Source organism: Heterodontus francisci, chromosome 43, assembly GCF_036365525.1.
Source record: "Heterodontus francisci isolate sHetFra1 chromosome 43, sHetFra1.hap1, whole genome shotgun sequence".
Taxonomy (NCBI): Eukaryota; Metazoa; Chordata; class Chondrichthyes; order Heterodontiformes; family Heterodontidae; genus Heterodontus; species Heterodontus francisci.
In genome coordinates, this window is record NC_090413.1 from 26352196 (window position 1) to 26375665 (window position 23470).

The window sequence follows — 23470 nt, forward strand, 5'->3', positions numbered from 1 at the left end:
GTGCATGAGTGTCTACAGTTCATGACCAGTGCTGAGAGACATTGGTGAAAGCAGATTGAGTACAAATGTCCAAACCTTGTGAGCAGGAAAAGACCAACTGCCCCATCACGCCTGATCCCTAGCACGATGGCCAGCTAGTCTTCATTAAGCACAGTTTCCCTCCCTCCATCTCCTCCTCCCACCTCTTCCTCCCCACAAACCCCCACTCCCTTCAGCCCACCCCATCCTCCCCACACCACTTCCACTTCCCCTCTGCCCACACATCCCCCTCCTCTCACCCCCCCCCCCCCTTCCCACCCTCTCCTCCCTACGTCTGCCCCCACTCCCCCATCCCCTTCTCTCCGAAGCCCCCCTCACTTCACCCTCCGCCCCACTCTCCCTCCATCCACCCTCCACCCACTCCCCTCCCCACACCCTCCCTCCGTCCATCCCCCCCCTTCCCCCACAGCCAAGCTAGTTAAATATTAAATTCAAAGCGTATGATGAACATTTATTTTAATTCCATCACATCAAAGCACTGACTAAAAAGGCCACAATACAAAAATACATGGCTCAAAATTTACAATTCTTAAATACATTCATTTAAAATATATATGTATTTAAAATTCTTTCAGATAAAGTATTGTTTGCATTCCTCAACAACTCCACACAGAACAGACAGTACTGGGATCTTTGCAAATATATATTTTAGTTAAGTGCCACTTGCAAAATAAAGTGCATTGATTTAAGGAGTTAACTGTCAACAGTTGCTCTAGCTTTAGACATAACCCCTTCAGATAATGTGTCACAGTCTTGACTGTCAATGTTTTGGAAATTTTTTAGAAAGTGGTCAGTGCATTTTTTATTTCTGTTTTATTTTTTAAAATCTAGCTCCTTCCAGAGGACATTAAACTGTGTCAGCCCACCTACTTCATGCAGCTGGGGGGCACGTGACAGTATCAAAAGTGCCACATTGCAAAAAGAAGGAATGAACTTACATTTATACGGCCCCTTTCGTAACCTCAGGAGATCCCAAAGCGATTTAGAACCAATGAAGTACTTTTAAAGTGTAATCACTGTTGTAGGAAACGCAGCAGCCAATTTTCGCACAGCAAGATCCCACAAACAGCAATGGCCAGATAATCTGTTTTAGTGAAACTGGTTGAAGGATAAATATTGACCAGGCCCCCAGGAAGAACTCCCCTGCTCTTCTTCAAAATAGTGCCAAGGCCTCTTTTATGTCCACCTGAGAGGGCAAAGGAATCCTTAGTTTAATGTCTCAACAGACAGATGGCACGTCTGACTGTGCAGCACTCCCTCAGTACTGCACTGGGGGTGTCAGCCTGGATTTTTGTGCTCAAGTTTCTGGAGTGGGACTTGAACCCACATCTTACAGACAGAGGCAAGTTACGTTTCTTTAAAGATTTAATGACAATTTCCATGACAATTGCCTGGGCTGAGCACGTCTCTCAGACAACAGTTTACCATTTACTGTCTTGTGGGCGAGGTCCTTTATGGCATACGATGAAGGCAAACGGTGCTGAGAATTTGCTTCCAACACATTTGAAATATCTGACAGAGAAAGGGGGAGGAGAGAAACCATGTGCAAACCTGAAAATAAATACAGGGAAGGGCCACTAGCATCTGCAATGAGGAAGTGATGGTATTTTGTGTCAAGATCCTTCGTCAAAATGAACCATTAACCCAACTTTTCCAGAATCATAGAAAGGTTACAGCACAGAGGTTGGCCCATCGGCCCATCGAGCCTGTACTGGTTTTCTGCAAGAATATTTTAGCTAGTTGCACTCCCCTGTCCTTTCCCCATAAAACACAGAAGAACATGGAAGAAGATTGATTCTCCATTTCAAACAAGATTCGAGACTTTGTCAATCTGGTACTACATGTATTCTGATTGGGTTTTTTTTTGTCCAATGAGGTTGTTTTCTGAGGGCCATCTCTAAATGCATAACTCCCTGAAGTCCATGCTGAGCCAGCCAATCCCAGCCAGGGAAGCAACTGGGGCTCTCACCATTGGCCTCCGTGCCCTTTGGATCCGGAAAGGGAAAAGTCTGTCCTGCTCTGGCTGAAACTCTGGTAATTCCGAAAAGCCCACCCCTGGGTGTTGGCTAAGGTCAAGGCTGTGAAGCCTTCCACTGGCGAATTGCCTGCCTATCCCGTGGTGCCTGAGCTCCCATATTGAAGGTTGGTGCTTCCCTACGTGGAGGAAGGAAGCAAGCTGGTGTTCGTGGAAACTCCAACCCAGTATAGGTTAGTGGGGAATAGGGGAAGGATTGAGGTCTGACAATGCAACTCTCAAGGCCCAAGGAACTCTGTCTATTGGTTCTTTGGCCCAAATGGTCCATGCTTGTGTTTCTGCTCCGCATGAGCCTCCTCCCACCCTCCTTCATCTCCCTCTATCAGCATATCCTTCTATTCTTTTCTCCCTCATGTGTTTATCCAGCTTCCCTTTAAATGCATCTATACTATTCACTTCAACTACACCCTTGTGGTAGCGACTTCCACATTCTCACCACTCTCTGGGGCAAGGAGTTTCTCCTGAATTGATTTTTCTAGTGACTGTCTTATATTTATGGCCCCTGGCTTTGGCCTCCCTCACAAGTGGAAACATTTGAACACCCAATCAAACTCCATCACAATATAAAAGACCACTATCACATGGCCCCACAGCCGCCTTATTTCCAGTGATGAAAAGGAAAAAACATCTGTGTTTGATGTGTTGTAGTAGAGCAGGGATTAATAGAGCACATTGTTTCTGGGCTGTGCCCTGTTCACACTGTTTCCTAAATTCCATTGTAAATGGGCACACAGAGTTACTGGTATTCATTATGTGGTTGGAAGGGAATATAGGAACAAGAAGAGCCCATTCACCCTCACAAGCCTGTTGCACCATTCAATTACATAGTGGCTGATCTGTATCTTAACTCCAGTTACCCCAGCTTGCTTCCATATCTCTTAAAGAGGAGGCGTTGAGAAGTGTGTTGTTTATCATGGGACCACTCAGTATATGGTAGATAACTGGTCAAAGGGTTTCTTTTCTTTGCCCTATCGTGGGCAGAAAGGTTCCTCATTGAATATTTCTGTAAGTTAAATGATTCAATGTCATATAAACCCTTTCCCAAGGCAATCTTGTACCAAAATATTATATTATTGTGTTGGACCAAATTGGACCAAAGGTGAAAGCATGATCCTGGGTCAGACATCACCTCTTACAAAATGTACCTATTTCAACTACCTCAGAGAATTCAGGGCCAGTGAGATCTGCTGGACTGGCTTTGTTGCCTAGATGTGTACGAGAAGGATTTCTCAGATTCTTTTCCTCAAATGAGTCCAGGATTTTATCTGTTTTTTCACTTCTTCCGGGTGATCGCATGGTTTTTGGATGGAGAGTGAATGCATTCGGATACATAAGGGATCACAGTTATGTGCAACCGGCTGGATGGATGGACCACAGAGTCTTTACCTGCCCATCATTATTCATATGAAATCTCTGCTAAATACCGGCTACCCGACAGGACCCAACGGCATGTGTCGGGTTCGGATCGGGTCGGGTTGCGCTTCCGGGTCCGGCATTTGGGCTCGGATCAGGCCGGGTCAGACACACTCTATCACAGGTAAATAGCTCCAATGTTAATTTAATTTTTGGACTAGAAAGGTGGTTTTGTTACAGTTATTTTAAGCTCGTGCAGATCAGCAACAAAGTGAAAAATGGAAGGTAGGTTAACTGATGGTGGGGCCGGGCGTGGGAAAAAAGTGGAAGGACTTGGGTCAGGCTCGGGTCGGATGTGGTTCTGTCAGGCTCGGGACAGGTTTTTTTTTGCAGACCTGACCCGACCTTTAACCTCCACCCCATCGCAATCCTTACTCAGATTTGGGTCATGGGGACTCCTCAAACAAAGGGCAAAAATCAACCACACTCATCCATCTCCTCATTGCTGGCTACAGACTGGAACGGAGCAAAGCCTGGGCTTTGGGTGGGATCCAATCATTCAAGAGGCAGATTGCACAGCACACAGAGGGAACATAAAAGGTGGCGGAATGAAAAGGAAGGGAACATTTTTTGAAAGAAACTCATCAGAACAATTGTGCCAAAGGTGCACAACAAATAGCAGAACAGTCAAGAACCACCACAACAAAAGGCAGCATGCCAACAAAACTTAAAAAATATTAAATATCTCTGACATTGAAATAGGCTTGTTCAGTGCTTCATGCAGGATAATATCTAGATCCAGTGGGGTATCACTGTCATTAACATTGGAAAAAATCCTGTATTACCATCTTTTGATCTTGGAGAATTCTACACCAGCCAGTGTGGCAACGTCCCTCTGAAAACGCACACGACAACTTAGAAACCACCTGTCGCACAAGAGCATTTACAACACTAAAGACCATCGATGTGATATTGTTAACCAGTTTCCCTAGCTGTGTTGAGTTAGTAGTGGTTTGGCTGTTCTTGCTATGGTTGCATTTTATACTGCTTTACTTTCTGCCTTTCTTGCTTGTGCTGGCTGGACAGGATTTCTTTTTGTTGTTTTTATACTTAATCTTGTTGCTTAGTTCCCTGTTCCTCCTCTTTCTCTTCTACACCAGATTCTGGGTGGGTAGAGAGGTGGATTCTGCCAAAGCTGGAGATGCCCCAAAACCTTCTACCGCACAAAATGAGACAGCCAGAAGAATATTTATAAAGGAATGGCCAACGTGCTCTCTTTTCTTCAAGGGATGACTTTTCACAAGGTAAAGCGTTCCATCGAACTGGAAACTGGCATAATGCAGCCCAGCTAGCTGATTTGAGAGTAACCAGACCATCTTTGGGCTCTCAATCCATAATCTCCTGTAGACTTGCGCTCACTTTACCATCAAGTTACTGGTCTGCAGGATCAGTCAAGGTTCAGAGCATATGACATCTCCACTTCCTGCTTATCACCAGCTCACAATCACCCTCCCCAAATCTCATTGAACACAAAAGGGATCTTTTCTTGTTTGTGCTCTATTGTTGAACAGGGGTCAATTGAACCCCAAAGAGATGCCTGCTCTAGAGATGTATCAGTCTGTTGTATTTACAGATACTCCACTGATTGGACAACTTGGGAGCTAGTAATGTTGATCATCACACTTCAGCTGGTTGAGTCCAAACTCTGTAACTCGAGATACTTTAAATCCATTTCAGACTGAGTTTCTCAATCCACAATACTCTTTGATCTCCCAAGTCAGATCCCAGTGGGTTAAAATGATCATTTGTTTTCTGCTGGGAAACTGACATCCAGCTGCTCCAAAGAACCTGAGGAATCTGGTCATCAAGTCCTTTTCCAAACTTATCCTCCCCCTCTTGTCTCCCTCGTGCCATCTCCCGTCTTTTGTTCATCCAAAGCAGCTTTGACGTTCTTTGAAGGTGGCTTCTGGTCCCCACATTGAACCAGACCTGTCCGGATTCATGACCAACCTCTTTCAGCATCTCTTCCAACCTTCACAAGTGGTCTTCATTCAAAACCTGTTGACGACACTACGCTCAGAGCTCTGAAAAGAACTGACCTCCCAGCGGTCAAATTTGCTCTTATTGAAGTCGGTCTTTCTTATGAGCATTTTGTAGACTTTCCTCAGGACTGCACGGCGGAGCAGGATGTAGACCCAGGGGTCTAGAATCTGATTCCAGGAGGCCATACGTACCCCAAGGAAGCTTAACCAGCTGTGTCCCTCAGTGCTCTGGATTCTACTTATACAGACAACCACCTGCAATGGAACAAAATGAATACTTTATTGAATAGGGTAGGAATTGCATCAAATACACAAGACAGAAACAGGTCATTTGGCCCAACTGGTTAATGCTGGTATTTATGCTCCACATGAGCCTCCTCCAATTCTATATTTTAGTCTAAAACAAGGAACGATCTACTCCTAAGGCAAGCCTGGAAACTACTGGAGATGATGTTGGTCCATGAACATTTAATACCTGGGTATCAAATTCATCTCTCCACTACTTTAAACATTTAAAATAAACAAGGCAATCATCTTCTGGCCTTTCCTCTCTCATGGTCACTTAACACTGCCTTGTCCCTCCCTATCTCTGCAACCTCTTCCAGCCGTCCAATCCGCCAAGATCTCTGCACTCCTCCAATTCCGGCCTCTTGAGTTTCTATCTCTCCACCATTATGGCCGTGCCTTCAGCTGCCTGGGGCCCTAAGCTCTGGAATTTCCTCCCTAAACCTCTCCGCCTCTCTCCTCCTCCTTGAAGTCGTTACTTAAAACCGATTATTTTGACCGAGCTTTTGGTCACCTAATATGTCTTTTTGTGATTCGGTTTCAAATTTAGTCTGAGAAACACTCCTGTGAAGGTTCTTGGGCCATTTTACTACATTTGAGGCACTATATAAATGCAAGTTGTTGTAGTAATCTGTTAAAGAAAGCTCATTCGGTGAGAGATTAACTTTGAAGTATTTTGTATAATGCTACATGATATTCTCAATACCTACCAGCAGTGGGCTCCAGCAGATGCAGGAGACCATCATGATCCCAATCAACTGTACAACCATTTCAATGTCATGAGACTTGGCCCTTCGATTACAGTTCTGCTTTTTAATCCTGGCCTGGATAAGTGTTACTCCACTGATGGTGTTGCAGATCAAAGATATTAAAAGGGCCATCACTCCTAGGAATGAGAAGAGGAGGGCAAAGGCATCCTCTGTCCAGTGGCCCTTGGGGCCCACACTGATGAAGCACCAGGTCATTGGCCATTGGATGCCATACCTGCCAATGTTCATGAACGGCAACAAAGCAACAAAACCAGCCACTAGCCAGAGGCAGACAACCATGAGCTTAGTCCTTGTGGAGGTCACTACTGCTGAGTGGAGGAGGGGCCTGGTGACGCCAACGCAACGCTCAATCGCCATGATGCAACCGAGGAAGAGCGGGCACAGGCCAAAAAACACCAAGCAGCCCCCCAAAAACTGGCACGTAAGACCGGCACTGTCTATTTTCTTGGAGTAGAAGTGGAGGACCAAAGCACCCGGGATGACGTGCCCAGCAAAGTCTGTCAGCACCAGGCTGCTGGCAAAGAGTAGGAACGTGGCTTTGGACCTCCTGCGGAACCTGGCGTAGGACTTGATCAGAATAATGAGAGCGATGACATTCGACAAGGCGCCCAAGGTCATGGAGAAGCTGGGGATGGCGACCGACTTAGAGGATGGAGCAGCTGGAGTGCTGATGTTAGCCTGAGACAGGCTGCTATTGTCAGTGGAGCTGCTGATGGTGTTAGCGTAGTCTTGATAGAGCACCGTCATGTTGGCATTTGCAGCCATGATGCATTTCACCATGTCCATAACTCATGCAGATCCATTTAGGCACCTATTAACAGAGAAATGAATCGTGTTAAATTAATAAAAACTAGTATGGGATGAATAATAAGCTTGAGGCATCAAATATTGGATCAGAAAGTGATTAGTTTGAGAACCAAGCATTATCTGTCCCTCAAACCTTGAAATATTTGTGTGGAGCAATGCATGAAAATGAGAGGCCCACCATGGATTAAAATAATGGGTTCTATTCCACAGTGAGCTACTGTTCTGGCCAGTACCAAGTTCCTTTACCTCAGTGTCAACTATAGCTCAGTGGGTAACACTCTCAACCTTGACTTAAAAGATTGTGGGTTTAAGTCTGACACCCAGTGCTTGAGCACAATATCAAGCTTGACACTGCCTGTACAGTACTGAGGGAGTGCTGCACTGTCAGAGGTGCTGCCTTGTTGATGAGAAGTAAAACCGAGGCTCCGTCTGCCCTCATGACGATGTGAAATATCTCATGACAATATTTCAAAGAAGTGCTGCCGAGTTCTCCCTGGTGTCCTGGCCAATATCAGATTATCTGGTCAGTTAAAACATTCCTGTTTGTGGATGCTGTGTTTCCTATATTACAACAGTGACTACACTTCAGAAATACTTCATTGGCTGCGCAATACTTTGGGTTGTTGTGAAAGGTGCTATAGAAATGCAACTTCTTTCTTCTTTCTCACTGTCTGTGGATATTTGATGAAACATTCTAGGTTTTGTTTCAATTTTAAAGTATTTATTTACCATGTGAAGCCTCCTTGTTGAGTCTCTTTGCAGCCTCTCTCAGTGGGTAGTGCTATATATACACATGTTGCTCAGCTTGTGCTCTAGATGGCTCTGTATGCACAGCCAGCTGCTTTGGCTTAGCTGAGGCTTAGCAATGCCAATTTAAGGTAATTGGCAAAAGAGCCAGGTACGATATCAGGACTTTTTTTTTTACACAGTGAGCTGTTGTGATCTGGAATGCGCTTTCTGAAAGGGCCATAGAAGCCGATTCAAAAGTAGCATTCAAATGGAATTAGATAAATACTTGAAGGAGAAAAATTTGTGGGGCTATGATGGAAAGAGTAGAGGGGGAGTGTAACTAATTGGATAATTCTTTCCAAGACCTGGGACAGGCATGAGGGCAGACTGGCCTCCTTCTGTGCTGTATAATTCTATGAATCTAATTCATCTTGCTTCACAAGTGGCCTCCAATTGCCCTGGCCATCCCAGACTGATAGACAGAGGGGCGGGTGCCTTGGCTTTCCTAAAACAAATGAAGACTTCTATTGAGAAATAGGAAGGTGTTTTTTTTGCATCTGATTGCCAACAGTAACATCCCCCTCTTGTCCTCTGATGACAGAATGAGCTTATCCAGTGAGTAAGTTAAGCCACAGAGAAAGATCTCAAACTTGACTTTCTTTTTATTCATTTACAGAATGTGGGCATCATTGGCTAGGCCAGCATTTATTGCCCATTCCTAACTACCCATGAGAAGGTGGTGGTGAGACACCTTCTTGAATATGATTCAGTGGCTTGCTCGTGCAGTTAAGCGTCAACCACATTACTGTGGATCTGGGGTCACATGTAGGCCAGACCAGGTAAGGACGGCAGATTTCCTTCCCTGAAGGACATTAGTAAACCTGACGGGTTTTTTATGACAATCCAGTAGTTTCATGGTCACCATTGCTGAGACTAGCTTTATATTCCAGACTTATTTATTTAATTGAATTTAAATCCCCCCAGCTGCTGTGTTGGGATTTGAACTCATGTCACTAGAATACTAATGAAGTAATGTAAACACTATGCCACCATTCCCTAATTGTACCCACTCTGCTAAGTTAGCCTGTGTGGCAACAATGGAGAGTCCCAGTCTCAATGCCCCTGGGTTAGAGAGAGAAAACCGCACATGGTCCTAATTCCTTATTACACTGTTTCTGCACGGTGAGTGTGGGTGGTGTGACCCTTTCACCCGAAATTTCCTTCTTGGAACTTGTCCATTCATTCGACTTTTTCCAACTGCTTACTTGATATCAAAAGGGAATTAGACTCTCCACACACCTTTTCCTGTTTGTAGCTGGCCAATTAATAATGGCTTATCAGAAAAGGAGATTCATATCTACACCGATCTTTAAACTGTTTATATTGTGTGTTGGACAGCTGTAAAACTCATCTAAAAAATGGTGGAAAATGAGATCAATGCTCCATCAGTTTTGAAATCTGGCTCAAGGCTGGCAGGAATCCAAGGGGTAGAGGTGAAATTAAAGGGACACTCCAAAACAGTGTGTAAACCAAGCAAAAGAGGGCCATCATTTAAAACGGGATGTGCTGTCAGGATATTGATGGGATTGGAGTATTGCCCTCGCTAATTTTACTCGCTATTAAAATTAATATTAAGCATATTGTAAAACCAGCCTTCCAACCAATCTCATGGAATTCCTGCCCACAGTTAGAATTACCCACAATCGTTTATTCCGCTCTTTCTACAGGATGAGTGTGGTGGAGTGACCCTTTCACCTGAAGTTTCCTTCTTGGAACTTCCTGCCAGCCTTGAGCCAGATTTCAAAACTGATTTAGCATTGATCTCATTTTCCATCATTTTTTAAGATGAGTTTTACAGCTGTCCAACACACAATATCAACTGTTTAAAGATCAGTGTAGGCATGAATCTCCTTTCCTGATAAGCCATTATTAATTGGCCGGCTACAAGCAGGAAAAGGTGTGTGACGAGTCTTAATTCCCTTGTGCATGCAGAGCCATCTAGAGCACAAGCTGAGCAATATGTGTATGGATAGCACTACCCACTGAGAGAGGCTGCAAAGGAGAGACTCAACAAGGAGGTTTCACATTGCAAATAAATACTTTAATTGAAACAAAACCTAGAATGTTTCCTCAAATATCCACAGACAGTGAGAAAGAAGAAAGAAGTTGCATTTCTATAGCACCTTTCACAACATCCCAAAGTACTTTACACAATCTTTATAGAAAAGGATGTGTGCGGGACACAATTTCAAAATTTGCAAATAACCGAAAACTTGGAAGTATTGTGAACTGTGAGAGGGATAGTGATATTCAGCGAGGACGTAGATGGGGCTGATGGAATGGGAAAACCCGCGGTGAATGAAATTTAATACAGAGAAGAGTGAGGAAATACAGGAAGAATGAGGAAAGGCAATATAAGATAAAGGATAATAAAAATCCAGGTGGTGCAGGAGCAAAGAGACCTGTGGGTATATGTACACAAATTGTTGAAGGTGGTAGGGCTGGTTGGGGAAGTGGTTAATAAGGCATAGCAGATTCTAGGTTTTTATAAATAGAAGCATAGATTACATTGGCAAGGAAGTTATGATAAACCTTTATAAAACACTGATTCAGCCTCAACTGGAGTATTGTGTCCAGTTCTGGGCACTGCACTTTAGGAAGAATGTGAAGGCATTAGGGAGAGTGCAGATAAGATTTACGAGAATGATTCTGGAGACGAGAGACTTCAGTTACTTCAGTAGATAGATTGGCAAATCTGGAACTGTTCTCCTTCGAGAAGAGAATGTCGAGAGGAGATTTGCTAGGGGTGTTCAAAATCATGAGGGGTCTAGACAGAGTAGATAGGGAGAAACTGTTCCCATTGGTGGAAGGATCAAGAACCAGAGGTCACTGATTTAAGTGAATGGCAAAAGAACCAGAGGCGACGTGAGAAAAAATGTTTTTATGCAGCGAGTGGTTAGGATCTGGAATGCACTGCCTGAGAGTGTGGTGGAGGCAGATTCAATGGAGGCTTTCAAAGGGGAATTGGATAATTATCTGAAGACAAAAATTTTACAGGGCTACGGGGAAAAGGTGGGTGAGTGGGACTAGATGAGTTGCTCTTGCAGAGGGCTGCCACAGACACGACGGGCCCAATGGCCTCCTTCTGTGCTGTAACCATTCTATGTTTCCAAAAACATAAAATGCTGGAAATACTGAGCGGGTCAGGCAGCCTCTGTGCAGAGAGAAACCGAGTTACTGTTTCAGGTCGATGACCTTTCATCAGAACCGGGAAGTGTGAGCGATTAAGCAAGCTTTAATCTCAGAATGCAGTGAGAACAGCGGCTGGCGGAACACTGACTATCTTGTCGATATCTGTAATCACGGGTGGATCCGACACTTGAAGGGCTGAAATCCACGCGGAATAAGTCGGAGCCAGAGACAGTTGCTGAGGAAGGAGATGTGACTGTTTTGACGGATACCTGATCAAACATGAGAAGGGAAATAGAAAGCAATGAAAGTGAGCAAGGTTAAAGAGACAAACAGAATTCCCGTCAAGGAGAGGGGCAGAAATCGTTCAAGGTGAACCAAACCAGCACTTTCTGCTCTATCCCCCGACTATTATCCCATAGATCTTGTCATCCTTCTTCACTCCTGCTATACACTGTTCCTGTTAGTTCTCCTCAACATACCCCTCTCATATTTTGACTTGTAGAATACAGTTACAATTACTGGCCCTTCCATAGACTCATCACTTTGCCTTGTTTCACAGACCAGAAACTTATGAGAATTTATAGCTATTCCCTTAATCAATATTACTATTAAACAACGGAGCAGATTGAGTGGCAGTGGAGGGAGAGGTCAGTCCGAAGTTGCTACATAGTAATATAGGAACAGCAGGAGGCCATTCAGCCCCTCAGTCCTGTTCCGCCATTCAATTAGATCATGGCTGATCTGTATCTTAACTCCATCTCCCTGTTTTGGTTTCGGTAACACTTGTCTAACAAAAATCTAGCAACCTGCATTTTGACATTTTCAGTTGAGCCCCGGCCTCAACAGCTTTCTGGGGGGGAGAGTTCCAGATTCCCACTCCCCTTTGTGTGAAGAAGTGCTTCCTGACTTCACCCCTGAACGGCCTGGCTCCAATTTTAAGATTATTCCCCCTTGTTCTGGACTCCCCCCTCCCACCAGAGGAAATAGTTTCTCTCTATCTACCCTGTCAAATCCTTTAGAATTCAACCGTGAATTAATAGGATTCCTAAAAGTAATCTAATATCAGAAAACAATGGCCAGGTTTCTCTTTTTTAAGTCGAGTCGCTGATCTCGGCAATGGTTACGGGTGGGAGGCTGGAGGGGAAGGGAGCTAACATGGGCCTCAATGCTCCGCAGCTACAGGTGGTCAGTGTGGGAGGGAGTGGGGAAGGGGAATCAGACAGGATGCCCAGTCTTGAGTAATTTAATGACCTCTGGTAAGATGAATGTGTGAGAATGGTAATAGGATCAGCCGTGATGCCTCTGACAGTCAAATAGCCTGTTGACAGTCTATTGAAGTTCATCTGTGAAGAATGACTCCTCGGTCGGGTGTATCAGAGGGAATACAGTGATTGAATCTGTACCCTTGGCAGCAGGCGAAGACGGGATGAAATCAGAAAGAGGCAAAAACATGAAATAAACTATTAATTCTTAGTGTAGTGTGTTGCTTCGTAGAATGGTGCACTGTGGAATTAATTCCCTCCCAGCTTGTTTCCGATTCCAATCCATTGCCACTGGGAGGCAGCAAATGCAAGGCAGATATTTCCTCATTAAGGTTAAGAAAACACAAAATGTATGGCACCAAAACTGGCCATTCAGCCCAGCCGCGCCTCGGCAGTGCTTATGCTTCACACAAATCGCCAGCCAGCCCTATTCATTTAACCAAACATTCAGTGCTGGCCTTGCCAGCATTGTCCACGTCCCATGAACCAATAAAAAACAGTGATTCTCAAACTTGTTGCTTGAAGAACCCCTTTTCAAATGGACTAGTAATAATGGAGCCCCCTCATCAAAGTTATAAAACTATAAACTTCTTGCACATTAACATTTGTGGCTGTAAAGTTTATCGGTGTCCTGCATGTTATGTTGCCAGGGCTGTCTGATATAGTGAACATTAATGTGTTTGGTGATGTGAAAACTTCCACCTTCCCGTCAGCTAAAAGGTTCAGCAACCAGCCTGTGAGATATTTTACCACCTCACAGCTCCCTACTCTTCCTGGAGTGGGATCAGGCTCGGTGACTCCTATTGGGAAGACTGGCACCGTTTCAGATGTAACCCTCCACTACCTGCCAACTCACTGCACAGCTGCTAAGTGCTTCAGGGCTTTTATCATCTCCCACCGCTGTTTACCGGCCTGTCTGTGCTGGAATATTGCTGACACACTGCCTGGTGTGTGGCATTACTACGGTAAGGACAGCACCAGTAACTGGGACAGCCAATAACACACATCCATGGCAACAACAGATCCCAGTCATATTATTTCACAGACCCCTCTATGGAACCCCAGGAGTCCACGGACTCCACTTTGAGAACCACTGATTTCACCCTGTCAGCATAACCTTCTATTCCTTTCTCCCTCATGTTTATCTAGCTTCCCCTTAAATGCAACGACACTATTCAACTCAACTACTCCCTGCGTAAACAAAGTTTCTCCCTGATTCCCTATTGGATTTATTAGTGACTATCTTATATTTATGGCCCCTGGTTTTGGTCTCCTTTCATAACCTTAAAGAGCTCTTTGATCAGCCGTCAGCTTTCTCTTTTCTAGAGAAAAGAGCCCTAGCCTGCTCAGTCTTTCCTGTTTGTATCAGGCAGGAGGCTTGTCCTGGGCCCAGTAGGAAAAGGCCTGAGAATCCCAATTTACTGAGGGTCATCAAGCTGGTGTCACCAGGATTTGAAGATTGACGTCCTGTATGCTACCGCGAGTATCACCTGGGAGAAAAATCACCGGGGCATTAAAAAAGGCACATTTTTGAAAAGTTTCTGTGAACACTATAGTTTAACACATTGGAAATGGGGAAAAGGACTAACATTGAGAATTGTCCAATGGTGCGACGAAGGATCTGTTTGCTTCTTGATTGACGGTGGGAAGGCAGAGTGTTGTCAGGATGGACATGTCAGAGCAACACTGGGGATGGGTCAGTGGGAGACACGTGAAACGTCCAACCAGAATGAACAAACCTCGTCTTGGTTACAGCTCATTCTCAGCAAAAAACCTGCGATTGCTCTTCCCAATACTATTCCCTGATTGCACAACATCTCACCAAGTGAGTCTTTCTGTCTCAGCACCTCTTTGGAGAGGTTGCAACAACTTTCCTGGAATTGTGAAACATTTCCTTAGTTACTCCCTCCAAAGTTGCCCCAATCCCTGCCTCAACAGGTCCCAGCGGACTCACTGTTCCAGACTTCCAATTAGTGCCAATACTCTTATTCACCAGGAACATACTTTGGGAATCTCTCAAACTCATTCAAATTGGCGTCTTTGCAGCTGGCAGAGAAAGTTCAGTTTGGACTGAGTTCGAGCCTTTGTCCCAGAGGTGAAAACATGGTGCGTCAACCCATAGAGTTAACTTCTTAAATGGAGTTAACCAGTAAACAAGCAAGGAAATATCTCCTGTCAACGCAGTGACTGATTCAAGTTCTAACTCGATCATTACATTCCACTAATGTTTCAGTGACTAATCTGCAATGAGTTTAATTCCTGTTGTGCACTGTTTCTGCAGCACTCGTAGAATCATAGAACATACAGTAAGAAAGGAGGCCATTCAGCCCATCGTGCCTGTGCTGGCTCTTTCCCCATAGTCCTGCAAATCTTTGCCTTTTGAAGTATTTATCGAATTCCCTTTTGAAAGTTACTATTAAATCTGCTTCCACCACCTTTTCAGGCAGCGCATTCCAGATCGCAACACCTCACTGTGTTAAAAAAAGGTTTTCTCCTCTGCCTGCTGGCATTTTTGCCAATCATCTTAAATCTGTGTCCTCTGGGTACCAACTCTCCCACCAATGAAAACAGCTTCTCCTTATTTACTCTCTCTCCAGCCATTCCACTTATATATTGGCACAAATTCGTGTTTATTTGAGGTTGAGAAAACAGTTAACAAAGCATACAGAATCCTGGGCTTTATATATAGAGGCATAGAGTACAAAAGCAAGGAACTTATGATAGACCTGTATAAAACACTGGTTTGGCCTCAACTGGAGCATTGTGTCCAGTTCTGGGCACCAGACTTTAGGAAGGATGTGAAGGCATTAGAGAGGGTTCAGAAAAGATTCATGAGAATGATTCTGGAGATGAGGAACTTCAGTTATGAGGATAGATTGGCGAAGCTGGACCTGCTCTCCTTAGAGAAGAGAAGATTAAGAGGATATTTGAGAAAAGTGTTCAAAATCATGCGGGATCTGGAGAGACCAGATAAAGAGAAACTGTTCCCATTGGCTGAAGGGTCACGAACTAGAGGACACCGATTTAAGGTGTTTGGCAAAAGAAACAATGGCGACATGAGAAAAAACCTTTTACTTAGCGAGTGGTTAGGATCTGGAATGCATTGTCTGAGAGTGTGGTGGAGGCAGATTCAATCGTGGCTTTCAAAAGAGAATTGGAAAAATACCTGAAGAGAAAAGAATTGCAGGGCTGTAGGGAAAAGGTGGATGAGTGGTACTAGATGAGTTGCGCTTGCAGAGAGCCAGCACGCACACGACAGGCCGAATGGCCTCTGTCTATGCTGTAACCATTCTATGACTCTATGTTTCTATGATTTTAGATCTGTTAATATTGGCATTAATGTGGGCGAGGTAGATACATTAAAAACCAGAGCGTGGGGATCAAACCCCTTGGAAGTGTTGCTGCATTTGGGAAGCGATTGAGATGAATTCAAAATTACATTAAGATCTCATGTTTTATCCTCCTCTTAGCAAAGGTTGAATCATTTTGCTATAATGTGTTACTAATCAGGCCTGTGGCACTTGCTGTGATGCATTAATCAGGGCTGACACTCCCCAGTGCAGTACTGAGGGAGTGCTGCACTATCGGAGATGCTGTCTTTCAGGAGAGATGTTAAACCAAGGCCTCATCTGTTCACTCAGGTGGGATGTGAGAGATCACATGGCAATATTCAAAGAAGAGGAGGGGAGTTCTCTCCAGTGTTCTAGCCAATATTTGTCTCTTAACCAATACCTAAAACAGATTATCTAGTCATTTGTCTCACTGCTGTCTGTGGGATCTTGCTGTATGTAAATTGTTTACTAATTTACAACAGTGACTGCACTTCAAAAGTATTTTATTGGCTGTAAAACACTTTGAGTCATCCTGAAGTTGTGAAAGGCACTATAGAAATGCAACTTTTCATTTCTGCCCTCCATCATTTCACAGGCCTCTCCTGTTTGTTCTTCCCCTTCCCCTACTTCCCTTATCCTTCATCTCTTACATCATACAGTTTGCATAAAATGTTAACTCTGTTTCTCTCTCCACAGTTGCTGCCTGACCTGCTGAGTCTTTTTCTCGTTTTATTTCAGATTTTCCAGCATCTGCGGTATTTTGCTTTTTGCTCAGGTATTGTCAAACGGCCCTGATAGTAAAATTCCGTTTGCAAAAGGAATCCTAATAACGAGGCTCCCACTGATAGTTGCAGTCTCGCTTAAAAAGGGGCTTCTGAGGGGCAAAGCTTTAGCTAATATGCTTAGCTTTAAAGGGCTGCCGTTTCATTTAAATAAAGTGTTTGGAAGGCATGTCTTTTTGATTCTGGGAAGGAGGGGTGATGTGTCGGGGTGAGGTCACGTGGTGTGAAATTATCCAATATTCCAATGGCTTGTGTCTGTCACCGGATGAGGTGGGATTTGGCAAAGATATTTCATGAAGATAGTGCCTCTTTTGATTTCCCAGTTTACTCCCACCTCCCCTCTCCCAACAGCAGTGTGGGTGTCTGGATTGGGAGCAGGAGTGAGGGTTTTTTCTAACTCCCACCCCAGCTCAAGGGCTCTGTAGTTGATGGCAAACCCTTAGCCACTGAGATGGACTATCGTAGCACAAACATGGGATCAAAACTGGAGGCTTCCACGATCTGTATGGCTCACAATTGGTGAAATATAATTGCTGAGCAATCACTATATCCTGGCCGGAAAATCCTGCCAGCAGACAGCAATTTAATTGAGAAGATTTGGGCAATAAAAAGATTGGTTCTGACAGCTAACATTTCAGAACATTGATGGAATGTATTGAATCATTAAAATCACTATTCCACTGATTAAGTGAACTGCCCCATTATCGCACAGTTTTAAGAAATTATCACAGGTTGCAAGAATAATGATTGTGCTGTTATCAATAAGACTATAATAAAATTAAAAACCATTATGGGAGACTGGAAGGTAAAAGGGGTTAGCTCACGTGGGGTCTGCATTTTAACCAAGTATGGACTAATGGACCGGTGTTCCCCCTCTCATTGTCTTGGATGTACCGGGGTTTGCAAACTCTAATCCATTGGCACTGGGTGCCTTTGACCCCATGGAAAAACTGCCCCTAATTTAGCTCTGATCATAACCTTAGAGCCACTGTGGAGCTACTGCAGGAGACACAACTTTCCCACTAATATTGCATGGTTGGTTTAGGCCAGGGGTCTGTAACCTGTAGCTTAGCACCTTGATCAATCGAATCCATTTTGATGGTAATTAAATGGCTTGTTCTTTTAAAATGTTTTATTAACATTGTACTTGTGAGAAAGTGTCATTCAATCAACAACTTTTTTTTGTGAAAAATGTTGAGTAAGTCCTTCAGATTGAATACATTTCATCTTTATTTGAATAAATATTAAATTCTGCTGCTTTCTCCATTTGGAATGTACACTGGACACTTTGTTTTGACACTTTCTGACATTTTAAGGATCCTGAATTTATTTCTTTTTTCTCTAAATATCATTCTTGTTGACGAAAGATTAGTAATTGATACTCAGCTTGGCTCTTGTGGCTATTTTTAAAATAAATTCCCGAAATAAAGTGGATTGTAAACAATACTCCCGTGCTGGAATGTGGAACTAATGATTCACTAGGTGATAGCTAAGAAATGTTATCATAATAAAGCGCAGGGTTATTGGTGGGCAGGCAGTTCTAAGATTTGCTCATTCGTGCGTGGAACTGTTAAAAAAAAATCACACAATATCTGGCCTTGTGGCTCACCCTGTGTGTGTATGTGTGTACACCTGTGTGTGTTTCTGTGTCTCTCTGGGTGTGTATATGTGTGTGTGTGTGTGTAAGGTTGTGTATGACTGAGATGAGAAGGAATTTCTTCACTCAGAGGGTGGTGAATCTTTGGAATTCTCTACCCAGAGGGATGTGGAGGCTTAGTCATTGAGTATGTTCAAGACTGAGATCGATAGATTTCTACATATTAAAAATGTCAAGGGATACGGGGATAGTGCAAGAAAATGGTGTTGAAGTAGAAGAACAGCCATGATCTCATTGAATGGTGGAGCAGGCTCGAAGGGCTGAATGGCCTACTCCTGTTCCTATTTCTTATGTTCCTATATTGTTGTGTATGTGTGTGTATGTTCTCCTCACTTCTGTCACTTGTGTTTTTCTCTCTTCCTCTTTAGTATTTTGTGGTTCTTTATGTTTTCCTCTTTCTGTTTTTTTCTGTCTGTCCCTTTTTTCTCTTTCTTTCACTTTTCTTTCATCTGCTTTTCATTTTCCTGTCTCTATCTGTGTTTCTGTTTTTCACAGACTCTTGTCATCATTCTTTCCCTTATCACTTCTTTCTTTCAAGTTGTTTTACTCTCTGTCCATTTGCTACTTTTTTTAAGCCTGACTCCATTTTCCTCTGTATTTTCTCTCACTTTCCCCACTTTTCTTTCTTTCATTCATTCATTTTTTCTATCTCTTTATTTTTCTGTCACTTTATTTCTCTTTTGCATCGTTGTGTCTCTGTTTCTCTTCTGTCACTATTTTTCCCTCTCTGTGAACATGTTTCTACATCTGTCTCTCTCGACCATACTTTCCTCATGCTCTTTTTTGCCTCTTGTTTTTTTTTCAATCTCACTCTCTCTCCCTGCTGTTTGCACCTCTTACTTTCTGGGAATCAAGATGTTTCTACGCAGTCAAAGAATAAAAATCTTTTGCTGCTTACACAATATTTGATGGCCAGCGATGCACTTTCAGATAATGGACATGATGATGTTAACATGCATTGATGGAAATTTCATCCTGTGGTTAGTCAACAGGAGGAGAGCTGCATGATCCCACTTCCTTCCCCCAACAGATGTAGTGCACAAACACCACACCACAAAGGTTTGCAAAACAACAAGACTTCCCCGTTCCTGATAGGGACATAGTTCATTTTCACTCAAAGCTTTTCGGGTTGCACAGAACTTCCACCTCTTCCTTTCAAAATACAACTCAGCAAATTGATGTGTGCAGCCCTCTGGTACTGAAACAGCACCACCCCACCCCCTCACCACAGGCAGAAAGGTATAACTACGGCGTGACTCGTTTACATTAGAAATTTCCATTATAATTGCAAACACAGGAATTTAACACAGAGCTGGGAGTCATGCAGACAAAAGGAAAAAGTGTCAATGCTGAGGATAGAAAGGCGTGTTAGTGACAGGGAACAGATTCATCAAGTCTTAAATGCATGTCGGTTGGCAAAAAGAACTTGCATTTATATAGCATCTTTCACAATCTCAGGACATCCTAAAGCACTTTACATGCAACTTAAGTACTTTTGAAGTGTAGTCGCTGTTGCAACATAGGAAACGCAGCAGCCAATTTTCACACAGCAAGATCCCACAAACAGCAATTTGATAATGACCAGATAATCTGTTGTTGTTAGTGATGTTGGTAGCAGGCTCAATATTAGCAAGGACACCAGGGAGAACTCCCTTGCTTTCTTCCAATCATTGCTATGGGATCTTTTACATCCACTTGAGAAGGTAGAGCCTTAGTTTAACCATCGCATCTGAAAGACAGTACCTCCGACATCACAGCACTCCCTTGGTACTACACTGGGAGTATCAGCCTTGCTTAGGTGCCAAAGGCTCTGAATTGGGATTTGAACCTATAGCCTTCTGACGCAGAGGTGAGAGTGTTAGCCAAGGCTGACAGCTTAAGGTTGAGTAATGCCTTGTCACTCTTTATATTTCTCCATGCCTACTTCATGAGGTGTTGCAGAGTTTAGAAATGAAAATTCAACTGCTGAGAGACAGGGAGAATACTCAAACCCAGCGCTGGATCTACATGAAACACAGAGTTGATTTTCCTCCTGTCACCTGGTCACAGAGCAGTGATGTTCCTGCAGTTTCTGCTTTTACTACGCGAGTGACGGATGATCATTTTATCAGAAAGTAAAAGTCAGAAGCAAAGCGGGAAGGAATCGTATGCAATGCCCAGCTTTTAGTCATCCAGGAATGATACGTACAGTAGGAGGCCATTCATTCCATCGTGCTTGTGCAGGCTTTCTGAAAGACCTATCTATTTACCCTCATTTGCCCCGTAGCCCTACAAAGTTTTACTTTTCAATATTTATCCAATTTCCTTTTAAAAGTTACTATTGAATCTGCTTCCATTGCCCTTTCAGGCAACGCATTCCAGATCACAACAACTCTCTGCGTAAAATAATTCTCTTCATCTCCTTCCTGGTTCTTTTGCCAATTACCTTAAATCTGTGTCCTTTGGTCCTAGTCAGTAGAATCTTAATTACTTAAGCTATTTTATTTGAAAACTTACCTTGAACCCTTTCCGTCTTCTTGAGATGCCCGGCTCCCAAAGGAAAGGGGCAGGATCTGCCTCAGAAGGATCGATTCCCAAATCTTCAACCCGGAGGCAATGTTCTCCTCCTGTGGAATGAGTTCAGGTGAGCCCTCCTGCAGTGTCTCTGGGTGTGAAGAGCTGCTCCTCTCCTACAGCGAGGATCGGGGGAGGGGGGGGTGGTGGTGAGGTGTGCAGAGAGGAGGGAGGGGGAATCAGCAATTCTCCCAGAGGGTAAGGGCACTCCTCACTGGGGAAGAGGCTACAGAGCTGGTGGCTTCACAGTGCAGGTTTGGAGGCTGACGACATTCAGCCCTGTATCACTCACATACACACACACAGCTGGCTACAATAAATAGTGAGAAAAGAAACACAAACCAAACAGGGGTGGGCAACAAACACTTCAGCCGCTAGAGAAGAAAGCATTTGTGCTTTCTCTGTCCTTCCTTCCAGGCTGTGTCAAGGCTTGAGGGAGAGAGGAGGGAGCAAAAGGAAATTATTTCCTTCTCAGTTTCCTGTAAAAAAATTAACCCTAGATATTGAAGGAGATCTCTCAGAATCAGCTTCTTTGTTATCACTGTGAAACCTTCAGTGGCAGTCTCCAGTCCATTTGCCTGTTTGTAAGATCAGTCTCTGCATCTGTCTCCCTGGCTCCTGGAGCAGCTTGTCCACAAAAGACTTTGACTTTCTCTCTCTCTCTCGCAGCGCCTGTGAAGTCCTTTATAGCCAAACCCTTTCCACAGCTTCCCTGCTCACAGCCAATAGGGGAAGAATCTCAGTATCCAGTCTGCAATGAAATATTGCAACCAATCACATTAAAAAGCTTTCAGCTTGATCTCACTTCAGCTCAAACAACTTACTGAGTGCATAGAACCACGTAAAAGAACATTCCTGTTGCTCCAACTTCACATTCACTCGGACTTCTGAAATTGTTAGCTCTCTGGTCACTATCAAGATCTTGGTAACTTGTTTAGTCAGTTTCAGTTTTTGATTAGATTGTGGCTGCTAGCTTCCATGTGCTCCCGTTCATCTGAAGCCAAATCTGGTTTTACAGGTCAGGGATCCCCCAGGTGTTGGATTTCTGATGGTCTCTCCTAGTGTGTGTGGCCGTGTGGAAGCTATAATTGAGCTCAGTGCCCCTGTGGTAGGGAACGCTGGGTGCCCACTCCTCCAAGGAGTTGCGCCCGTGTTGCAGAGGGGGTGGGGTGGGGGAGGCAGCCAGGCTGGGCTGTGATGCCCTCCTGCAGTTGCATAGCCTGCCGCTGTTTACTCTCTGGCCTCAAGCTTGGAGGGCAGTTGGCGGGTGGAACTGAGCCGTCGAAACCTGCATGGTCTCAGGCTTCAGCTCTTGCTCTGTGCCGATTTACCAGAGCACTGCTTGAGCGGGGTGTTCAGTCTCTGTGCCCCCAGGGCAATAGACTAGGCGGGATTCCTGTTGGAACCCGGTGGACATATGATTGGGTGTGTGGACGTGGGGTAAGAAAGGGAAAGGGCTCAGTCAAGAAGCCCATGGATAAAATCCCACTGACCTCAGCACAGGTACTGCCTGACCTGACCTGACCTGACCTGACCTGACCTGCTGAGTATTTCCAGCGTTTTCTGTGTTTAACACTGGAGCAGATGCTCTACTTCTCACACTGCTGTTGGTGGGATCTTACTGTGTGCAAATAGACTGCGCATTTCCTGGATTACAGCAGTGACTGAACTTCAAAAAGTACTTCATTGGCTGTGAAGCCCTTTGGAGACATCCTGAGGAGGTGAAAGGCGCCATAGAAATGCAAGTCTTATTTTGTCTTCCTTTATCACTGGAACACAGAGGTTGACACCCTTTCAGGTTATTAACCAGTTCTGATGAACTACTAAATACTAAATCTAGTATAGCAGCTGCCTTGGTTAATTTCTTGACTTTGGAAGCCAGAGGCCCCTCTACAAAACTGTCTGTGATTTCATCCTTCTGGTTGTACCTGTCTGTCTACATTACCCAAGGGGAACTCTCCTCTCCCAAGATGATCACATTCCCAGATCATCTTTCACTGGCAGAACCACTTTATTGCCTACTTGTTCGAATCAAGCACATAGCCAAGAGCAGAGGACAATGATTGCATTATTACCCTTGTTACCAATGTTCCTGCTTTCCACTTTGTTGTCATATCAACCCTTTGAAATAATCCCTTACCCATTACTTAACTCAATTTACCAGGTCAATCCTACCTCCCTTTGCACCTTCCAATGGCCCATATTTTTCACACATCATCCACCAATGTCAATGGGTTATGCCAGCTGTATATCTGAACAACAATTGGCATTTATGTAAAAATATCACAAGGTGTGTTACAAATAGACATAAAGGTGCTGTGGGGGGCAGGGGGAGGGATAAGGAGGGTAGGCTAAAGTAAAAGGTTTTGAGGATTTTTTTTTAAAAGATGGAGAGAGCTATGTTGAATTTACAGCACAGAAGCAGGCTATTCAGCCTTTGTGTTCCAGGAAAGCCCCCTCTCGCCCTTTTCCTATAATTCTGTTTCATATTAATTCACCTCCTTCAGCCTTAGCATCTCTTCAGGATCCTGGTAGACTTCCCACTATATATCTCATCCAATCTTTTTTTATCGTTCATTCACGGGATGTGGCCATCGCTGGCATTTATTGCCCATCCCTAATTTCAGGGGGC

At 44.0% G+C, this 23470-nt stretch overlaps 1 protein-coding gene across 1 annotated transcript; it reads right to left on the reverse strand.

Moving 5' to 3' along the window:
• Window positions 1-509: 509 nt before the first annotated feature.
• Window positions 510-21486, reverse strand: ptger1a (prostaglandin E receptor 1a (subtype EP1)). The gene is made up of 3 exons (XM_068021225.1): window positions 20782-21486; window positions 6465-7335; window positions 510-5724 (listed from the first exon to the last, which is right to left on the reverse strand). Exons 2-3 carry the CDS (start codon window positions 7308-7310, stop codon window positions 5479-5481), a joined length of 1092 nt encoding a protein of 363 aa, XP_067877326.1. The 5' UTR covers window positions 7311-7335; window positions 20782-21486; the 3' UTR covers window positions 510-5478.
• Window positions 21487-23470: the final 1984 nt, after the last annotated feature.

Coding starts and splice junctions, on each gene's coding strand:
- ptger1a (XM_068021225.1), bottom strand. CDS start 7,310: ATGGACATGGTGAAATGCATCATGGCTGCAAATGCCAACATGACGGTG. Junction 5,725..6,464: donor TCTGCTGGAGCCCACTGCTG/GTAGGTATTGAG, acceptor GTTCCATTGCAG/GTGGTTGTCTGTATAAGTAG.